The 18,861-nt window shown below is 45.5% G+C and overlaps 2 protein-coding genes across 5 annotated transcripts in view; one reads left to right on the top strand and one right to left on the bottom strand.

Moving 5' to 3' along the window:
• Znf609 (zinc finger protein 609) overlaps nucleotides 1-18,861 on the top strand; it is a 226,295-nt gene that overhangs the window by 189,534 nt on the left and 17,900 nt on the right. For 3 of the 4 annotated variants that reach the window (XM_078048890.1, XM_078048888.1, XM_078048885.1), the window contains one exon: nucleotides 220-4,579. The exons of the other annotated variant lie outside the window; for it this stretch is intronic. The gene's annotated coding sequence lies outside the window, so the exon portion shown is untranslated. Of the gene's footprint in view, nucleotides 1-219; nucleotides 4,580-18,861 lie in introns of those variants that run through there. 4 annotated transcript variants of the gene reach the window in all.
• Nucleotides 5,589-18,389, bottom strand: Oaz2 (ornithine decarboxylase antizyme 2). Its single transcript, NM_001290100.1, is given in 5 exon segments — nucleotides 5,589-6,810; nucleotides 7,213-7,298; nucleotides 8,058-8,233; nucleotides 9,029-9,186; nucleotides 18,161-18,389. Coding segments are annotated over 5 exon segments (570 nt in total). The 5' UTR covers nucleotides 18,181-18,389; the 3' UTR covers nucleotides 5,589-6,679.

Raw genomic sequence — 18,861 nt, 5'->3', positions numbered from 1 at the left:
TGGAGCCTAAGTGAGGGATAACTGAGGTGTCAGCAGTCTGGAAATAGTGGAATCCTGCCAAGCCTCTTGTAGGACAGTCTCCTGTGAAGCTGTATGCATCTAAGAGACCTGTGGCCCCTAGGGATTAATACTGGCCAGTTAATTTTCTTGGAGCGCCATCTTGTGGTTGTCATGCCAGCAGGCTGAGTGCCTGGTTACCTGTCCATGTTTCCCTTGCAGAACACCAAGTGCCCGGATAAAGTCAACTTCACGGGCCTGGACTGGCTCACCCAAGGAGGTGCTGGACGTGCCATTTAGACATCAGTTAAATGGTGTTGATCATCCTGTTTGCCGTTCCTACCATGACTGAAGGCAGACCCTTGGCTCTCTCGCCTCCACCAGACCCCTGGAACTCCCTGACCCTCCCTCTTCCTCAGGACCTGGAGAGCTGATACTTAGCAAAAATATTTATTCTCTCAGCCACATCATGGCTTTGTCACCTCTGTGGAGATGAAGGCACGGGGAGCAACCAGGGGAACATGGCCTCAGCCCAGAGAAGTCACTGCTCTTTTCCCCAAGGCCTTGGTCTGCTGCCGGAGCAGTACACCCCAAGAGAGGGGACCCCACCCCCACCCCGCAAGCACTGGGTAAGGTCTGAAGACAGCACAGCAGCCATACCCCCTCTACCATCATTACCACCATCATCAGTTCCTGCATCTCCCCAGTGGTTTGGGCCCTGGGAACAGACAGCAATGTGGAGGAATTAGAATCTCAGGAAAAGATATTGGGGGGCTGTTTTCTCTGTGTGAAAACAAGGTCTTCAAACATAGAGGACCAGGACCCCTCCCCCCACCCCGCCGCCCAATGTGAGCACATATAAACGCTCAGAGCCTAGCCTAGAAAGGAAGACCAAGGCATTTGCCCCACCATAGCCTTGAAGCTGCCTGTCAAGCAGAGGGGCAGGGGTTTCAACACCAGCACAGGGCTCCCCAGGGATACCCTGAATGAGTTGGAGCATGAAATTGAAACTGCATCCCCACTAGGTCCTGCTGCTTCTTATCTCCCAACTCCTTGTCTTTTTCTCTTCCCTCCTAACCCCTTGGTGCTTTTCCCAGGGGGATCCCCACACTGATCTTGCCTCTTCTTTTCCACTGCTTGGCTCTTAAGACTCAGGCAGATAAAATAGTATTCCCCCAGCATGGGGAAGCTTGGAGTCTACTGGGTCACTTTAGGGCAAGACCCAGAAGGCAGGCCCTGGGAGCACCCAGCAGTTCTTGGAGATGTCCTGTGCATTCAGCCATTTGAGTAACTTCCTCATTTAGGGCTACAAATGTATACAGCCCAGTTCTGTCTACAAGTACATGACTTTATATAGCTCAATCTATAACCTCCGTGTGTGCCAATATAAGCTGTCTTTGTAACACAAGTTTTTGTTTTAGGGGCCACTGGCCATAGGAGGCCTTTTGTTCCTCAGACCCTGGGAAAATACATCCTAGCATTGCTTGTCAGAGTTGCAGTGAATTCAGTGGAGCTGTGCTTTGAGATAGCAAACATTTCTGTGCTTTCCTTAGAAATTCAGTCTCTTTGGGTCCAAGCTTTATGCTCTGTACACTGGGAAAATAATGATTCAGTAGCTTTATTGGAGTCACTTCTTCCCTGGAGTGTGGGAAGTATTAGCTCTTTGCTTTTGTGAGGGGTCATCTCTTTGTTCTCCTCCCCTCCTATCTTTCTTTGACCCTCTGGATTGAGAGAGAAAGATTGACAGACACTTGCCAAGGCTAGAGAGTTTGTGACCAGAGTGCCAAAAGTGACAATTTAAGAGCAGGAATATGACTGTGACTTAATTTGGAGAATGAGGAGAATAGGAGGACAGTAAGCACAATGCCCAGTTGAGGGTGGTTTCTAAAAATTCTTCAGCCCTATACATAGATGGGCCTAGGTCATTTGTCCAAGAGGAGAGCCCCTCTGACCTACAGACCTTTTCTCTAGACTCTCAAGTCCTTGTTTTTTGTTCACGTTGGGTTCTTAGCCTTCCCCAAAAGCCCCTTACTTTAGACCTGTTGACAAGGTCCCAAGCAGCCTCCCTCACAGCCATCATCCCTCTGCCTCCTGCTGCCCAGGGGGTAGTGCCCTGAATAGTGACTTCCCTTTTATCTATGGAAGTAGCTGGAAGACAGCTTCATTCCACCTAACCTGAGTCACCCCTACCAAGAGAGTGACTAAATTTCAGCCTAATTATGCCTTCCCAGGCTCCTGTGGGGTGGAGCCAAGAGCCCATCTCTGTTGTTTTAAAATATTGTGTGTTTGTATCTGTGGCGCTGGCCTGCAGCGTGCTCTGTACATATTGTAAAGAAACCGTTGGAATAATTTTCTTTCTCATTGGGCAGGCATGGCCCCACACTCCTGCCTTTCCACTTAGTTCTGTGACACAGAAAGGAGGAACTTCTGTATTTGTAGAGCAGCCTTGGATTTTGCAGAAGGGAACAGCTGCTTCCCCCCACCCTTTAAAAAACATTTAGCTCTTTGATCCTTATATCAAAAGTCTCCCTCAAAGAGTAGGACCTGCACAGAAGAGCAGGTGAAAACAACAGTGGCAGAATGGCACTGCCTGCCTTCTCTTCACCCTGATCTTTCCTGGGTACAATCTTCCCTGAAATAACATGATGCAGAAGTAGAAGCAGCAGCTGTGGTGAATCCTTGACAAGTGCTGAGTGAAAGATTTGCTGTCCACCTCTCCTACATGGGGAAGAGCAAAACAGGTAAGGGCTACCTGTGGCACCCATGACCTAGTCAGAGGGATGAGACACTCAACAATGATCTCTACCCCACCAGCAGAGGCTAGAAAAGGTTACTGGTGAAGGGTCCAGACCCCAAAACCAAGCCTCTCTCTGAGCCATCCCTGCCCAGGTCCCTACAAACATAGCTCCCTGGGCACTCCCATGGAAGAGAAGCTACAGGGGAAAGAGGACCTCATCCCCAGGAAGGGCAGCTTGGAGAGCTGCTCTTTAGGATTCATGTCCGCTTCCTCATTTAAGGTATGCTGGTTCCCTTCATCCTCAGTCCCTGCCTTATTCATGTGTGTGTGCGTGCATGGAGTTTCCTTCTTTCCCCACTTTCTCCACACATCTCAAGGACAAAGAACCACACACAGATGGGTAAGAAGGCACCCAATGAGATGAAGTGGTCATTTCTTGACTTTCTTCTCCAGACTTCAGGGTGTAGGGGTAGGAGAACTTAGTTTAAGGAGTTGGGGATTAAGACTACAGACGGGCTAGAGAACTGTATAGAAGCTTTGAGGCCCCTTCATGTCACGAACTTCCCCATTTGTCCCATTTTCATCCCAGTGTCTACTCTGATGCCCCCAAGATCCAACTGGGCAGCTAGTTGGCTCCAGAATTCTGGGCCTTTGTCATTTGTTTTATTACTAGGGCATCCCAGGAAGCTTTCCAGTGATACCCTGCCATGGGCTCCTTCTGAGATTGAGCTCCTCCCAGGCCCTGTCCCCCAGCCCCTCCTGCCCCAGCCCACCCGCTTGCCTTGGTGCTCAGCCCTCCCACTGGGAGCAGGTTGGGGCAAGCTGGAGGCCAGGGCTGGAGGGGCAGTGTTGCTGTTCATAGCTTTTATTCCATTGGCGTTGCTCTGTTGGATTTAATTTCAGTCTTCCTGATTGTTCCCTTCTGTAAAAGTGTAAATTACCAAGTTCCTTGTTTTTTTTTATATATATATATAAATATATATATATACAAACTGTACTCTTTTTGCCTTTGTACATTCAGGCAAGAAGAGAAAATAAATCTTTTTAAGAGACAATCACAAATCTGTGAGGGCTGCTGGTTATTTCTCCTGGAGTTTGCTGCTAAGCTGCCTCTTCCTTCCTCCGAACTTTTCTGTTTTCCCTCAGCTTTCCCAGTCTTCTGGTCCTGCTCCATGTGCATCCTCAGCTTCCCTGGCTAATGGCAAGCTGTTGAATCTAGTGTCCCAACTACCTGCCCTGTAGCCCTTTCCTGCCCAGCATTGTTTTCTGACTTGGTCACTGGCTTAGCCCAGAAGCTCTGTCCTAGCCTCTCCTCTTTTCACCCTTAGATCCCACTCACCAAAGTGGCTTTGGACCCCTTGGTATTCTGGGACCAATCTCCCAGAGGCCCTAGTTTGGATGCTCACCCAAGAAACTATGCAGCTGGGAGCTCTCTACCTAAGAGTTTGCACTACTTGAATCCGCCTGGGGGATTAGGAATGACTGGAAAAGGACTCCTATTGCTCTACCCATCCCACCCTCACACATTCCAGTCTCCAAAGTGCTCTGCTCCAGAGCCCAGAGAATCATTCTTTGCTGGTGGACTCCTATGTTACCCCATCAGAAAAAGGGCTAAGGGGTTATGGATCAAGAGCATTTGATCAGAATTTAAAAGGGTGGTATCTTCTGAAACACAGCCCAACCAAACCATTGTTCCCCATTTCTCCTTTCCTCTACCTTCCTACTTCCCTGCTTTTTTTCCCTTTGCCTCTACTTCCTTTTCTTAATTGGCTTTGGAATTGAAATATATTTTTAAATTATTTGTTGTATTTATTGAATAAAGTTTTTAATGTCCCTGTTCTTAAATTTAGACTTAGTTTGCCTTTCACATCTCTATCCCTCTCTCCACCCTCCCCCCTAAAAACTTCTACCAAGTTGCTTTTTTAACTGGAGTTCAGACTTTGAATACCAAAATTTCTTTCCTGCAAAGCTATTTTTTGGGAAATCTTGACAGGGTACCTGGATTTCCAATTCAGTCCTTCCTTTTATCTCTGCAGTAGGAACCACCAACAGATGGCAGGAGAATCTCAAGCATCTTTCCTGTCCATTCTGCTAGCTTTGGAGGAAAAAGTAAAGGACTTATCCTTTCTACTAGCAGATTCCTTGGATTTAACATCTGAATCCTAAACTGCCTACGTCCCCTTTAGGCTGCCCCTAGAAATCATCTGCTTAATGGGGGACAGCTTTTAGCCACTCTGATTTCAATTTAATGTGTCTAGTCCCAGACTTTTTCTAATACTACTATGTGTGGGGAATGGGGGTATTAACTCAGGTCTTTTAAGGAATACCTACTTGGTTATTAGGTTAATGGTTTGGCCCAGAATAAAACACAAGTAAGCTCTGTGAAATACAGTGTGAAAATTGGCCAGAGACCCACATATAAACTTAAGAATCAAGAGTAGTTACAAAGCTATAGGAGGTATAGGAAGTAGGAAAAAAAAAAGAGAGAGAGAGAAACAAGAATAGGGAACGTTATGTGGCAGTTCCATGCAAAAGCCAAAAACCCAGTTTTAGAACTCAGACTTGTAATATAAAAGGAAAACCAATTTGGATCCTAGGGAGAGAGCCTCTATTAGACGAAGCTGATTTTGTACATGCCTGTCTCTCTAGGGGGCTCTCGCAATGTGTCTTAGACTCCTAGCAACCCCACAGTATAACACAGCCCCAGAGACCTTGGCCAGCTTATCTGCCCTACTGCATTGCAGCTTTCTCCTTGAGAAGCATGTTTGCACACCCCTATTAAGTTAGGCTGTGGGCTCAAAAGTCAGTAGTGGTAAGAAGTTGGTCCTGGTACAGGAATAAAGAACAGACCAACCATAACTTTAAATCAGTTTATTGACAGTAACACAACACACTTTCCTCCCTGACACCCCCACTTCCCTTCACCCAGCCTAGATCTCCTGCCCCTTCCTTTCCCCTTAGAACAAGCTATTCAATGAAACAGAAAAGAAGGAGCCACTTTTAGCCCCTTTTCCTATTACCTCTAGGCCCTGCAGGACAAGGTATTAAAGCACTGCTCAGAACCTGTTAGGGGCAGTCAGCACTATGCTCAGCCAGCCAGAGGCATTAGGTCCCTAAGAACAGATTCCCCACGATTCCCAGGCCCTGAGTTGCTATTTCTTCTCTCTGCTCTTTGTGACCCTAGGAAGGAGACCTTGGAGCCTGAGCCACAGGAGTAAGAACTCCTGGCAATAGTTTGAGAGTTGGAATTTAGTTAGTGTTTCTTAAGGCCCAGGCACCCCAAAAAAAGCCCTGTCATGGGAGTGAACTTCAATGCCCTATTTAAAATGCACTGATAACATTAAACAGATTAAGCCAGCTTAACCAAATGCCAGAATAACACTAAGCTGTAAAGGAGGAGGGGTCAGACCTGCTTACACCAGGCCAGACACAAATGCACACAGAAAAGCCCAGGTGGAGTCAAAAACAACCCAAGGACACTGCCCAAAAGCCTATTCAGGAGCCCCTGGGGTGACAGGAAGCAAAGAAAGAAATACATTAAGTCTTAAAAACCAAAACAGAAAGCCCAACAGTAGGGGAACCTGAGCCTGACAGTGCTGTCCACCAGCCCTTGCCCCTGGACCCAGATAGCCCTTCCCCCTCTAGGCAATGTCCTCCCCTAGGCTAGATAGAGCACATCACACAGCGCAGTTTAAAAAGCTTCTAATGCCAGTTCATAAACATCTTCATTTACTATTGGTGATTACATGTGAATAATATGTTTATACTGTTCTTTATGGAAAACAATTTCAACGAGTCAACTCCAAGAACACAATAGGCAACCCTCACCCTGAGCCCCTCAGCGTCCTTCCCTAGACAGCAAGGAACCCTCTCCTCTGTCCCAAGGCTGCCTAACTTCCCCTCTTCCCCCACTGTGGCTCTTGGGCAAAGCATCCTCTATGACCATTAGTCCTCATCGGACAAGTTCTGGTCCAGGGGGTAAACCATGAACATCACATCTGGCCGAGAGGGGACGCAGGGATGACCTGGACGCACAATCTCAAAGCCCAAGAAGCTGAAGGTCTTCAGGAGTGGAGCTGTAGAAGATAAGAGCATAAAAAGGATTCTGATGAGAAAAACAAGGACAGGCTTAAAATCAAAGGAAAACTCCAAAGAAATGGAACAAACAAGGTTGTTAGTAATCCTTGGGGAACTCCCTTCCACGCCTGATTTGCCAGGGGTGGGTGGTGGCAGACACCAGTAATCCCAGATACACTGGAGGCTGAGGCAGGAGGATTCTAAATTCAAGGCCAACTAGAAAGACCCTGTCTCAAAATTTTAAAAAAAAGCAACTCAGAGATAAAACTGTCCTGGGTTCAATCCCTGGTACTAGGTGGGGAAAGGAGGAGTCCCTACTTACTAAACAGGAACCCTGTATCCTCCTCCCCAGACCCTGCTGCGCAGCCTGGAGGAAGTCTTTGGCTGCTTTGACTCCTCACCTCTGTCTTCACGGCCCTTCCTGAAGCAGATGAAGACATAGTTTACTTTCATCTTCTCTTCAGCAAACTCTAGCAGTGCTAACAATCTGTAAGAAGCAAAGAAAACTAATCAGGCCCTCCTACTCCAAACCGTCAAAAAGAGGGGTTTTCTGAGCCAAACCGCCAGCAATATAATACAGAAGCTCCAGAGAAGGTTCTCATTTTGAGATCTTGAGAGCCTCGAGTTCAGAAAAAAATAAGCCACACAGTCTTAAGAAAAATGTTATTGAATTATCTCTTCCTGTGACTAGTTCATCATCTGAAAGTAACACTGACCATCTTAACTAATGCAGTTCATAAGTCAGAGCTTGAGACCTAGAAAAAGAACCCAGTTCTCCAGAGATTACTGCCAACTTTGATAAGGTCACCTGCCACTGACTGAGCAGGATACTGTGGGCCCTGCCATTGCCTATTTTCTCAAGAAACTAGAGCCAGAACTCTGTCCTCAGGACTACTGCTTACATGGGCTGCTTGGAGGGCCTTGCCCAGTCCAATGGAATCCCACGGTATCTGCACCACTGTAAGGTGGCTCAAGAGAGACTTGGTATCTGCTTGGAAGCATGAACCAGGGGGTGATTAACTAGTAGGCATTTGGTTAATGTGATAAAGATCTGCTTTAATTAGAACCTAGAGCAGGCCTGTTTTATTGGCTAAAAATAACCTGTTACAAAATGGAATCTACTTGGAAAATCTAGAGCTAAGGAAGAAAGCATGGACTTTGGTTAAAAATCAGTTATCCCAGTAAACATAGGTCTGGGGACCTTCTTTTCCTCATTTGTTCCTTTCCCTTAGCACTTGCTCCTTACCCTTCTTTGCTCCCATCAGCTAATAATCCATCTGGGATTTCTACAAACAGACTCTGGCTGGACAGGACTGCATCCCAGCAAGAGACCTTCACCTCGGTGACCTCATATTGGAAGTGGACAATGTGAGGTTTTCCATCATTCACAGGGAGGTCCTGGGTCACAGTGAGCTTCTCGTCCTGGGAAGGAAAGCAGGACAAAGGACCATATCACTGCTGCCTCTGGCATGTCATATGCTTTCTAACTAGGTGGCACTAGGAATCCCTTAGGCCAAAAGAGGGCATAGGACAAAAGGGTATGCTGGAAATATAGACCCACATCTGGCTAAGTGAAGCCATTGTTAAAACCAGTTGATGTTAAGAAGGGAAATGTATATTGAAGCATATACCAGGTACCAAGTATGGTGCACAATATGGTCCCATATATTAGTTTGACAAACACTTAAGGTGAGCATTAGTATTTCCATCTTAAATCTGACATTTAAGAACAATTAAGAATATCAACCAAAGCTCTCAAGGTAATAAATGACAAAGCTGAGATTCCAACCTAGGTCTGATTTGAAAGCCTATAGTCCCCCCCCCCTCCCCTCCAAAACCATGTTCTTTCCCTTCCCTCTGAAAGGACATTTGTGACAGTTTGGCTGGGGACTTGACCAACCAAAACCTGCTTTCAGGTGGACTGTACAATTCATATTATCAGTGTCAAGAGACTAGAACTTAGCTGTCCTGCTATCCTTCCATCCCAGTCTTAGAAGCCAAACCAACTTCTGGGCCTCAGTCACAGCAGATCAAAAGGCAGCAAATGGTGCCTCCCTCTAAAACTCCTGAAAAGCCACACAGTAGCCTCAGCTGAAGAGTCCTTCCCAGTCCCACTACTGGTCTGGAAAACTATGAAAGTGACAGCTCCCTTTGAGCAGCAGCTCAGTGGTATCTGAGAACTCTGCCCACAGATTTCCATCCCAAGTTCTTCCTTACCTTATATATTAGAGCTGAGAGAGAAGGATCCCTGCCGCCCCCTCGCCCACCGGGGATCTTCGACAGTGGGTGAGGGGCATCAGGAGCACCACAGAGGCCCCGGAACAATGTGCCTGCAGCACTGGAGCTGGGGACAGTTACTCAAAGGCAAAATACTACTGCAAGAGAAAGAGAAGATAATACAGTAGATGCCAAAACTTGAAAATTTAACTCAAATCCCACCCCAACCTTTCCCCTAAACAAGTGTTATAAAGGCCACACCATTGCCCCAATTCTTCCAAAATTGCCATTGCTCTCTTGAAGGAGCCCATCATCATGAAGAGAGAGAAAAATTCCTGAAGGCCCAAGGGAGTTCAACTGCATATGTCTGACAAGGGGAACACCTATCAGATATCTTCATACAAACACTGTGGCACTGACCATATATCGTGGAAGGAACCACCAGATGCTAGCTTGCCTAGTAGGACTCCAGACCTGTGCCCTGCACCAGTACCCCTCCTAAGCCACCAATGCCTCAACAAGCTATGAGGCAGAATCACAAAGCCTACATTCAGGCTCAGGAGAGGCAGATGGACTTTGGGAAGCCATGTGCCACTAGGTACTGTGTCCTTGAGGAATTCCCAAGGCTACGTTCCAGTGATGGCCCCATCCTCCATCTGAACAAAGGAATTAGAATGAGGAATCACCTACTGCACATTCCTCTAGGGTTAAGATTTAATTAAATATGGAGATTTGGCTCCCAGAACAATATTACTATGTCTGACTTTGTCCCTGATCTGCCACCAAATGCTGGGCCCACTTGCCTCTCTTTGCTAGTCACTTCATGACCCAAATGTGGGAATGTAGTAATACCAATGTAGTCAGAACAGATACTCAGTTGTAGGAAAGGGGCATGCTGGGAAAAGGTAATATATGCTGTGACCTGAATAAGGAAGCCAACAATCAGATGGACTACAGAAAGTCAAAAGCCCTTACAGGAGCTCTCCATCACATCCAGGTACCCTTACTGGGCACCATGACTTCCACGGAGATCCAATGGGACTCCAGATCTGTTCCACTACCTTCTTTGAATGGCTCCTTAAGCTGACCCCCAAGCCAAGGGCAAATGAAGCAAGACTTCATTCTGTTTGTCCACCAGGACTAAGCAACAGGTCTGTCCTTTAGCCATCATATACCAGCCTCAAGATAACTAGAAGGTGGTGGACAGAAGTGTTGTTGTGGTATGCTGGAACTAGCAAGCATTACAGTTGAGACTAGAAATCTAAACCCATCATTGCTCAGCTTCTATGGTCTCCAGATTTTAACTGGAGGCCTAAAAGGATAACTGAAAATTTCCTTGGGAAATGGAGTTCCCAGAGAAATATCTGTAAGCCTGAAGTAGCATTAATATCTAGGGATTATAAACCCATTCCCTACCTCTTGCCTATTCTGGAAAACCTTGGGGCATCCTCATCTCTACACTTAGCCTTTAAGTGAAAGGGCAGCTACACTTAACTTATACTGTTTTCAAATCTCTGTGCCTCTGAGGTTTGCCTGAAGGAGTTACTTTCTGCTGGGGACAATAAATTATTATATTTTCCCTTCCCAAGTTTTAAGGGGCAGAAGAATACTGTCCAGGCAAACAAAAAAAATAAAACAAGTGTGAGGGGTTTCCCTACACAATGGTGCACTCTACATACCATTCCCTTCTCATTCCCCAGTGCCCCTTTTGGCATATAATGAGGTTCCTTTAGAAACACTAGGAAGACTGGGCCACTGGAGAAAGCTGGCCTTCTTGCATTGATCAGCAGAGTTACCCAAGAACTGGGCAAATCCCCTCTGGAATGGATACCAGAAGAATTGCTTGGATTCACAATACAACTAGATCCAAAGCCTTGAAATTCTAAAATTTTGGGGCCAGACTCCCACTTCTCAGAAGAAATGTTTCTCAAAACTGTTTTGGTGTTTTTTTTTTGTTTTTTTTTTTTTAAGTTGTAGATGGACACAATATCTTTTTTTTATTTATTTTTATGTGGTGCCTAGGATCGAACCCAGTGCCTCACACATGCAAGGCAAGCACTTTACCACTGCCCTGAGAACCATTTTTTAAAAAGTATTTATTTTTTAGTTGTATTAGTTTAAATACCTTTATTTATTTATTTTCATGTGGTGCTGAGAATCGAACCCAGGGCCTCACGCATGCTAGGTAAGCACTCTACCACTGAGCCACAACCCAGGCCCCAAAAACCATTTTTTACATGAGTGATTTACACTGAACCTCTGCCCTGCATTCCAACCAATATCTTCATTCTTGGCTAATTTGCACTTGTAAACAATAGAAACAAGCCAGGCACAGTGGCACAAGCCTGTAATCCCAGCAACTAGGAAAGCTGAAGCAGGAGGAATGCAAGTTCAAGGCCAGCCTCAGCAACTTGGTGAGGCCCTAAGCAACTGAGAAAGAAAGAAAAGAAAAGCAGAAGCAATAGGGGCAATCCCCTGAAAAGATCAGAATATTGTGGGGAATTTTTGTTTTACATACAGAATCCCTCCTTTTTTTTCTTGAAATAATCTCTGAAACCTGCCCTGCATCCCACACTAACCTATAATAAACTAGTGATATTTCTGGTTTCCTGATCTTTCTAAATAAATGCAACATGTCCATCCTATGGTAGTAAATAATTTAATTCCCTACTCTCACACATAAGGATTCTGGAGAGGCTTTGCTCCTCCCCCACAAAGTGCAGAAAGAAGCATGTGTTTGAATGGGGGTGGAGTATGTCAGGACTCCACACTGGGATCCAGTTCCAGTTCCCTAAGAGAAACAGCTGGAGTTTAGGATAAGCTTGTTTGACAGTAGATGACAATAATTATCTTCAGCCATTATAAAGCATCTGTTATTAGATACTTGTAATTAATGACAAATTGCTTCTCTGAAAGAAAATCTGACATTTCCTAGATGAGAAGGAAAGGAGGATGGGTATATATGCAGTAGTTTAAGTAATTAACAGGCATGTACTGGGCATGGTGGTGCACACCTGTAATCCCAATGGCTCTGAAGGCTAAGGCAGGAGGATCACAAGTTTGAAGTCAGTCTTAGCAATTTTGTGAGGGCCTAGGCAACTTAGAGAGACCCTGTCTCAAAATACAAAAAAGGGATGGGCTGGGGATGTTGCTGAGTGGTTAAGGATCCCTGGGTTCAATCCCCAATATATGCCCTGGGGGGGGCGGGGGAAGGAGTGGGAGGGACAAAGAGGGTATTATGTATCCAGCATCCAGGGCAAGTCAGGCGATGATGGAAGATTGGAGGCTTTTGAACCTTTTATCTTCTCAGGTGTTACAGGACATGCCCTTAGAAACAGTCCTCAACAACAACAACAAAAACGAAACAGTCCTCAAGATATAAATGAGTGCTACCATATCATATCCTGCTGCTTCTAATTTAAAGCATTTGTAAAACTCCTATCTGAAGTGTCCTTAACAGATCATAATTTCATACACTGACTACCAACAGGCAATATATGCAGCATGTATTCCTGGAAACATTGATGCTAAATCAAATTTGTATAAGTTAAATCCTGTTTTTAAATAGCTGGAGTACTTATTATTTAAAAGAATTAAATCACTTCCAATTGATTTTATCAGTTTTGAATATATATATATATATATTTTTTTTGAGGGGGGGTGATGGTGCTAGGGATCGAACCCAGGGCCTTATGCATCAAGGCAAGCACTCTACCAACTGAGCTATCTCCCCAGCCCCCTTGAATTTTATATTTGGTTTGCTCAAAGAAGGGTACCTGCTGCTACACAGAATTGAGATTTAGTATAAAAGTAATTCTGTAACCACAGAATCTAACAAACACTTGAATTCAAATACTCTGATAAATTTTGATCAGGTTTCTCTTCAATCAGTGGCCTCCTCAACCTATTCAAAGTCTGCACCCTTTTTCTCATTTTAATACCTACTAGAGATCAGATGGCTTTGGTATTACCTACCTTTGATATTAAGTAAGAGACATAAAAATCACATTTCCAGTATTATACATTCATTTCCCTCTTAACTACTTCTGACCCATTCATGTCTCAGGCCCTGCTTCACAAAATACTCAGAATGCCCTTATTTCCCTCACAGAGGCTGCTTTTACTCTAAGACTAGGAATATCTCTGATGACTAATCCTTATGTAAAGAGAGACCAATTCAGGGCTACCATCACACTTAACAAAAAAGAAACAGGAAGAAAGATGGGAGGTGATGGCCACCTTCAGACTAGTGTGACCATACAGGCTGATTCTCAGCTGCCAGTTCCCCCTTCTGAGACAGGGGCCTTGGGCAAATGCCAGACTAAAGTCATTTCACTAGGGCTGTTATGCATTCCAAAGGGAGTCTACTTGCTATGCATAATTATAAGAAAATCACATCACCAATCTGAATCACAGGCTAAAAGCAAAATTGGTTTTGGTTTATTCTCCACAAGAAACACATGTATGGTAGCAGCCAGAATCTCTCTGCCCCTAAGGTTTGCCTATCATACAGTTGATGGTGTGATACATCTTCTACCAAAAGTAAATACAATCACATGTGCTATCAAAGGTAGCTGCATGGCTAGGTAATCCTATTTTTTTAAAAAAAGATCTCAATTTTTTCACTGCAATCTAGTATTATACTGTATTGTAAGCTCATCACAGTCTCCAGCCGCTTTTCCCAGGATAAAATTATTTCATTTTTCATATTGTATCAAAGACCTAGGAGATTTTCTGAAGGCTTATACAAAGCATTTTCTGCTGCTGCTAACAGGAAAACTACCTGACTGTTCACTTAAAGTAACAAGATTCTTGCTAATCTAATGACATTTCTTTTTTTTTTTTTTTTTTAAGAGAGAGTGAGGGGGGGAGAGAAAGAGAGAGAGGGAGAGAGAATTTTTAACATTTATTTTTTTTTAGTTCTCAGCGGACACAACATCTTTGTTGGTATGTGGTGCTGAGGATCGAACCCGGGCCGCACGCATGACAGGCGAGCGTGCTACCGCTTGAGCCACATCCCCAGCCCCTAATGACATTTCTAATCTATAGTTTTCCATCAGCCTTCCAAACCATGGCATCAATTTGAATCAACACTGTATTGTTTCAAAAAGGGATGAAATACTTTTTCTTAAAAATGAACATTTGTAATATCCTTCTATCCCCTCCTCAGTACCCCCCACCTTTTTTTCCCCCTAAGCTGCTCTGGTGCTAAATTTGGATTTCTTGGCAGAATGAGAAATTGCTATTATTAGTCCATACTGTTTTCTGAAGCATCCAATCTGGAGGAATTCCTGATTATACAGGAGTTTCTTTCTCTCTGTAGGGTATTCTTGAAGGCACATCTTAGGAAAACTGGTTCTTCCACCCTACACTCAAAAAGCCATAATGCCAATAAACAAGGAAAATCAAATTCTTTGGAAAATCCCATTACCCACAAAACTATGAAGCTACTCAGGGTAATTCTGATATGCTTTTTGTACCCTGCTCACCTCCACCTTCAAAAAACCACCCTGTAGAACCAAATGCTTCTCCCCCAAAGTCCATGAGTAGACAGAATGATAATAACATAGCTATAAAGCCAGGGATAGCTTTTCTCCAAATACTGTACTGTCAAAAGATATGAAACAAGCCCTAGACAGATACTGTCTCCCTGCCCCTCCAAGTCCAGACAGAGAAAGGCCAGGAAGCTTGATTTCCTCTTGGATTTAAACCTGATATTCAAAAAATATAATGAAGGGGCTTGTATTTCTGTCTTCTTCCCTCCCCCACCATCAAGAATTTTGACATTTTGGAAGCACCAATCAGAACAACACTGGAAAGGAAGAGCCTTGTTTTCAAAACATATTGCAAGCTTTTCAACTATTTCTTCCAGGAAACTAAGCCTCCACCTCCTGCATTTTTCACTGGAGCCAGGGAAGCTGGAAATCCCATCCCCCACCCAATGGGAGCTGAACTTCCAGCCAACTCCCCCTCTCTGCGGATACAAAACACCAACAACACTGACTGGGAAGAGCATCCGGCTCTTATCGGAATCCCTAGTTAGGACTCTTTACAGGATTTCTTTTAGAAAGTTAGAGGCAGGCCAGAGGAGGCTGGGAAACAGGATTGCAGTAACTCAAAGAAACCAGACACCCTGCACACCCCACCTCACCCCACCCCCAGGCCAAAGTGGAGGAGCTTCATCCAAGGCCCAGCTCCAGCCCAGGCCCTGGCAGGGCAGCTGGCTCCTCCCTCCATTTGCCTCTCACATAGCCAAGCCCCTCAAATTACCCACACACTAAGCAAGGGCCCTGGAGACAAGCAAGCCTGTTTTGCCACTTAGGAAGCTGGAAAGAATCTTTAAGCTAAGCTAACTCAATCTCCCACCCCCACCCCCGTAAGCATGTAAGCACATGTAAGCACACTAGCTAAGGCAGAACTAGAACTCAGATCTCTCACACTCATTCAGTGAGGACCCTTATATGTTGGTCCCAAGTGCTCAACTCTGAGCTCAGCCTGGAAAGGACTTGGCATCTAGACCAGATGAGTACAGAGGACTCTATAGACTTACTGCTCAGCCACCCCACCTTCCAGAGACCCCACCTTCTAGAGAACATAGAAAATTCATCTCACATACATACCCCTTGAGCAGGTTTTGCTGTAGGTTCCTCTGCTTCCCTCCACCCCTACACTTCAACCTGTTTTCTCTCCTACCTGCCCTCCATCTTCTACACAAGGCCCTCCAAACCACAGTTAACACCTTTTGCACCATTCAAGTATCTATCCACCTCCACCTCCTCAGCTCCAGAAGGACTGGGTTACAGAAGATGGAAGGAAAGGGGAATGCAATGACGATTGGATGTGGATAGCCTCAGAAAAGGAAATCAAAAGCAGAACGGGATTATAGGTAAGAAGGGCTTAGGAGGCAGAGATAAAAGTCAAAAAGGAACAAACCAGGAATAGGGAGTGAATTTTCTCTCAGTGTATGCAGAAAAGAAATGAAGGTGGGAAGACTAGATAAGAGTTTAAGAATTGAGGAAAGAAAATGGCTAATGGCTGAGAACCCAGTAACTGAAAGAGAATTTAAGAAGCTGTTGCATGTATCTTGGGTTCTTCTGGATAGTGCCTGAGAAAGACTGAGAAATCCCTGAGGAAGACTAGGCCCTTTTCAGTAGAGATGAGATGACACTCACTAAAGGAAGGTAATGATAAAAGTTAAAGTCTTTTGAAAGAAGAGAAGCAGGGTTTTTCAACTTCATTGGAAAGAATTACCCGGGGAGCTATAAAAAATACATGCCAATAACCAGCCCTACCCTAGAACAGTTAGAGCAATCTGTGAAGATGGGGCCCAGGTGACTTTTTCAAATGTGCAGTAGGGATGAAAAATACTAAGATGCAAGAAAATTGAAAACCCAGTTGGAATATATAAGGATGGTGCTGATTAATAGGAAATGTTATGCTGGAGACTATTTAGTAAGAAGGGAACCATGAGTGGCAATTATAGCCCTATGTGAAGGAAAGCAGTAAGGCTATATTTATAAGAGAAAAGTAGAGCCTAGTTTAGTAAGGACCATGGCATGGTTTAAAGAGGATTTACAGGGAATGGATCTGCTTACAAAATAATGAGGCCTTACAGATGGGCAGAAGCCATAAGGGCAAATCTGAAGACAAAGGGTCTGGTGTGAGGTACTAATGAGCACAGCAACAAGTCTAGAGAAAAAATGAGGAAGGGAATTGGGTCTAAATTGCAAACAGAATTCACTCTGATGCAGAGGAACAACCAGGGCTAAAAACTTGAGAATGAGGAAATTATGGAACCATTTCAGAGAATAGTATCTGGGGCAGAATTTTGGGATATATTTGAGGGTGATAAGTGAGAAGAAACTGCCTAGAAAAAGAAAAGAGAAAGAAATTTTGATTAATGAAGTCTGCTTAACTTAGGCAGGGGAAGGATAAAAGAATTCAAGTTTAGATATCCAGTATCTATTTAGTATATTCAGTATTTAGATATCCAGTATCTCAGTTGCAGAAAGAGATGCACCTTTCTCTTCATTTAATGCAGAGAAACTGGAATTGGGTTTGGGGATGGAAACTTGCAAGGTGCAGTGTCCAGAGTACAGGGCCTGATATGAAGGCATTGGATGTCCAAGGAAAGGAGGTGTTCCTTGAAAGTCTTTACTGGAAGAAGTACAGGGCTAAGTTCTGTGATCTGATAAATCTTTAAGACGTGGTTCTGTGGGCAGGGATATGCTTTTGCCTAGCATTCATGAAGCCCTGTGTTCAATCCCCTACCCCCCCCCAAAAAAAAAAAGATGTGGCTCAATTAAGGTGAGAAAAGTTAAGAGTTGAGATCCAGCTGAGAGAACGTATTTAAAGGATAGGAGTATTTAGAGTGGTGGTGGGACACCCTTAGGGAGAAAAGGACAAGAACCCACTTCAAAGTATTTGAGGAAATAAAAGGAATGATACTGGAAGACAAGGGAAATGAGCCCTGAGAGAGGAGTGTGGAAGGAGGAAAGGAGAGAAAAGATGAAGCTGGAGTGAGGTGCCAAAAGGAGGGCTGGGCATCTTTGTAAAGACCATTAGACCTGGAGTTGGGGTGGGGGGTAAGGGGTCTAGTTGAGAACTGAAGGATGGAACCTGACTGGTGGGAGAGAAGCAGTGACAAGAGAGGGGTCTGGTTGGTTGGGGCGTGCAGTTTTCACTAGAAAGCAGATTCAAAGCGGGGTCAAAGACTTACATGGGGAGTAAAAATATATATATACGGGGAGGATATGGAGGAGGCGGGGATATTCGGGGTATCTATTGGAAGGATAAAGCCCAGTGGGGATAAAGGGACACCTTTAAGGAGGGCACAAGGGACCTGACTGAAAGATTGGGTCCGGGTTTGCGGGAGCTTTAGAGAAGGAGGAGGCCCGGATGAGGGGGATGGGCCGGGCTGGAGGGAGGGGGCTAAAAGACGGAAAGAGGCCCAGTTTCAGGTCTGGAACTCAGACGGGGTGGCTGAAGTGGGGAAAGGTCCGGTGGAGGCGGATGGAGCCCTGTCGAGGACCTACTGTGGGGGGTACGGAGACCAGCTGGTTGATGGGGGAGGAGGCCCTCTAGAGCCGAAGTAGAGAGGATGGGGGCGGGGAGCCTGGGCCGGGCCGTTACCTGTCCTGGGTGTTTATCATCCTCGGCGGCTCTGCTCAGGGTGGGAGGAGGCGGCGCAGGGAGTGGGTAGGTGGATGAGTGGGTGGGTGTGGGGTCGCGCGCGCGGGCCGATCTCGGCGGGCTAAGTCCCTGTCAGGCCGCGGGCCGAGAGCCCTCCTCCTGCCTCAGCGAGCGCCTGCCTCCAACTGACCCTCCCCGGCCGCCGCCGACGCCGCAACCGCCCCGCCCCCAAGTGGCTCATCTGCATAGCCCCACCCCGGAGCCGCGCGGTGTCCTGGGAAACTGGGGCCCACAACAAAGGGCAAAGCACCGCCCCACCTCCGCGCAGGCGCTCCTGGGGTGGATAGCGCTGGATAGGGATGCGGGTAAGGAGCTTCCGGATAAAGGCTGCTTTTAGGGAGAAGCCGTAGCCCAATTGGTGGCGTTGCCGTGCACGGTATCCTGAATGATGCATTGAATTTCACGTTGTTTTCTGAAGACTAACCAAACCTAGTCCTTGTTCCCATTCCTTTTTTGCTGGGCTCAAGAGGGGCAGTGCCGTTTGTAAGCCTCTAAAGGATATTTTATTAAAAACCAAATTGGAAATCTAAAGAGTACTACACTCATATTAGCACCATCCCCAGTCTGAGTCCAAGCCTATAGATCTCAGTTACCTCAGCTCATAATGCAGATCAATAACCTCAACAGCGAGCTGAGATCAA

The sequence above is a fragment of the Ictidomys tridecemlineatus genome, chromosome 5 (genome assembly GCF_052094955.1).
Source record: "Ictidomys tridecemlineatus isolate mIctTri1 chromosome 5, mIctTri1.hap1, whole genome shotgun sequence".
Taxonomy (NCBI): Eukaryota; Metazoa; Chordata; class Mammalia; order Rodentia; family Sciuridae; genus Ictidomys; species Ictidomys tridecemlineatus.
Note: the sequence above shows the minus strand (reverse complement) of the source record. Positions and strands in the feature narration are given on the sequence as shown.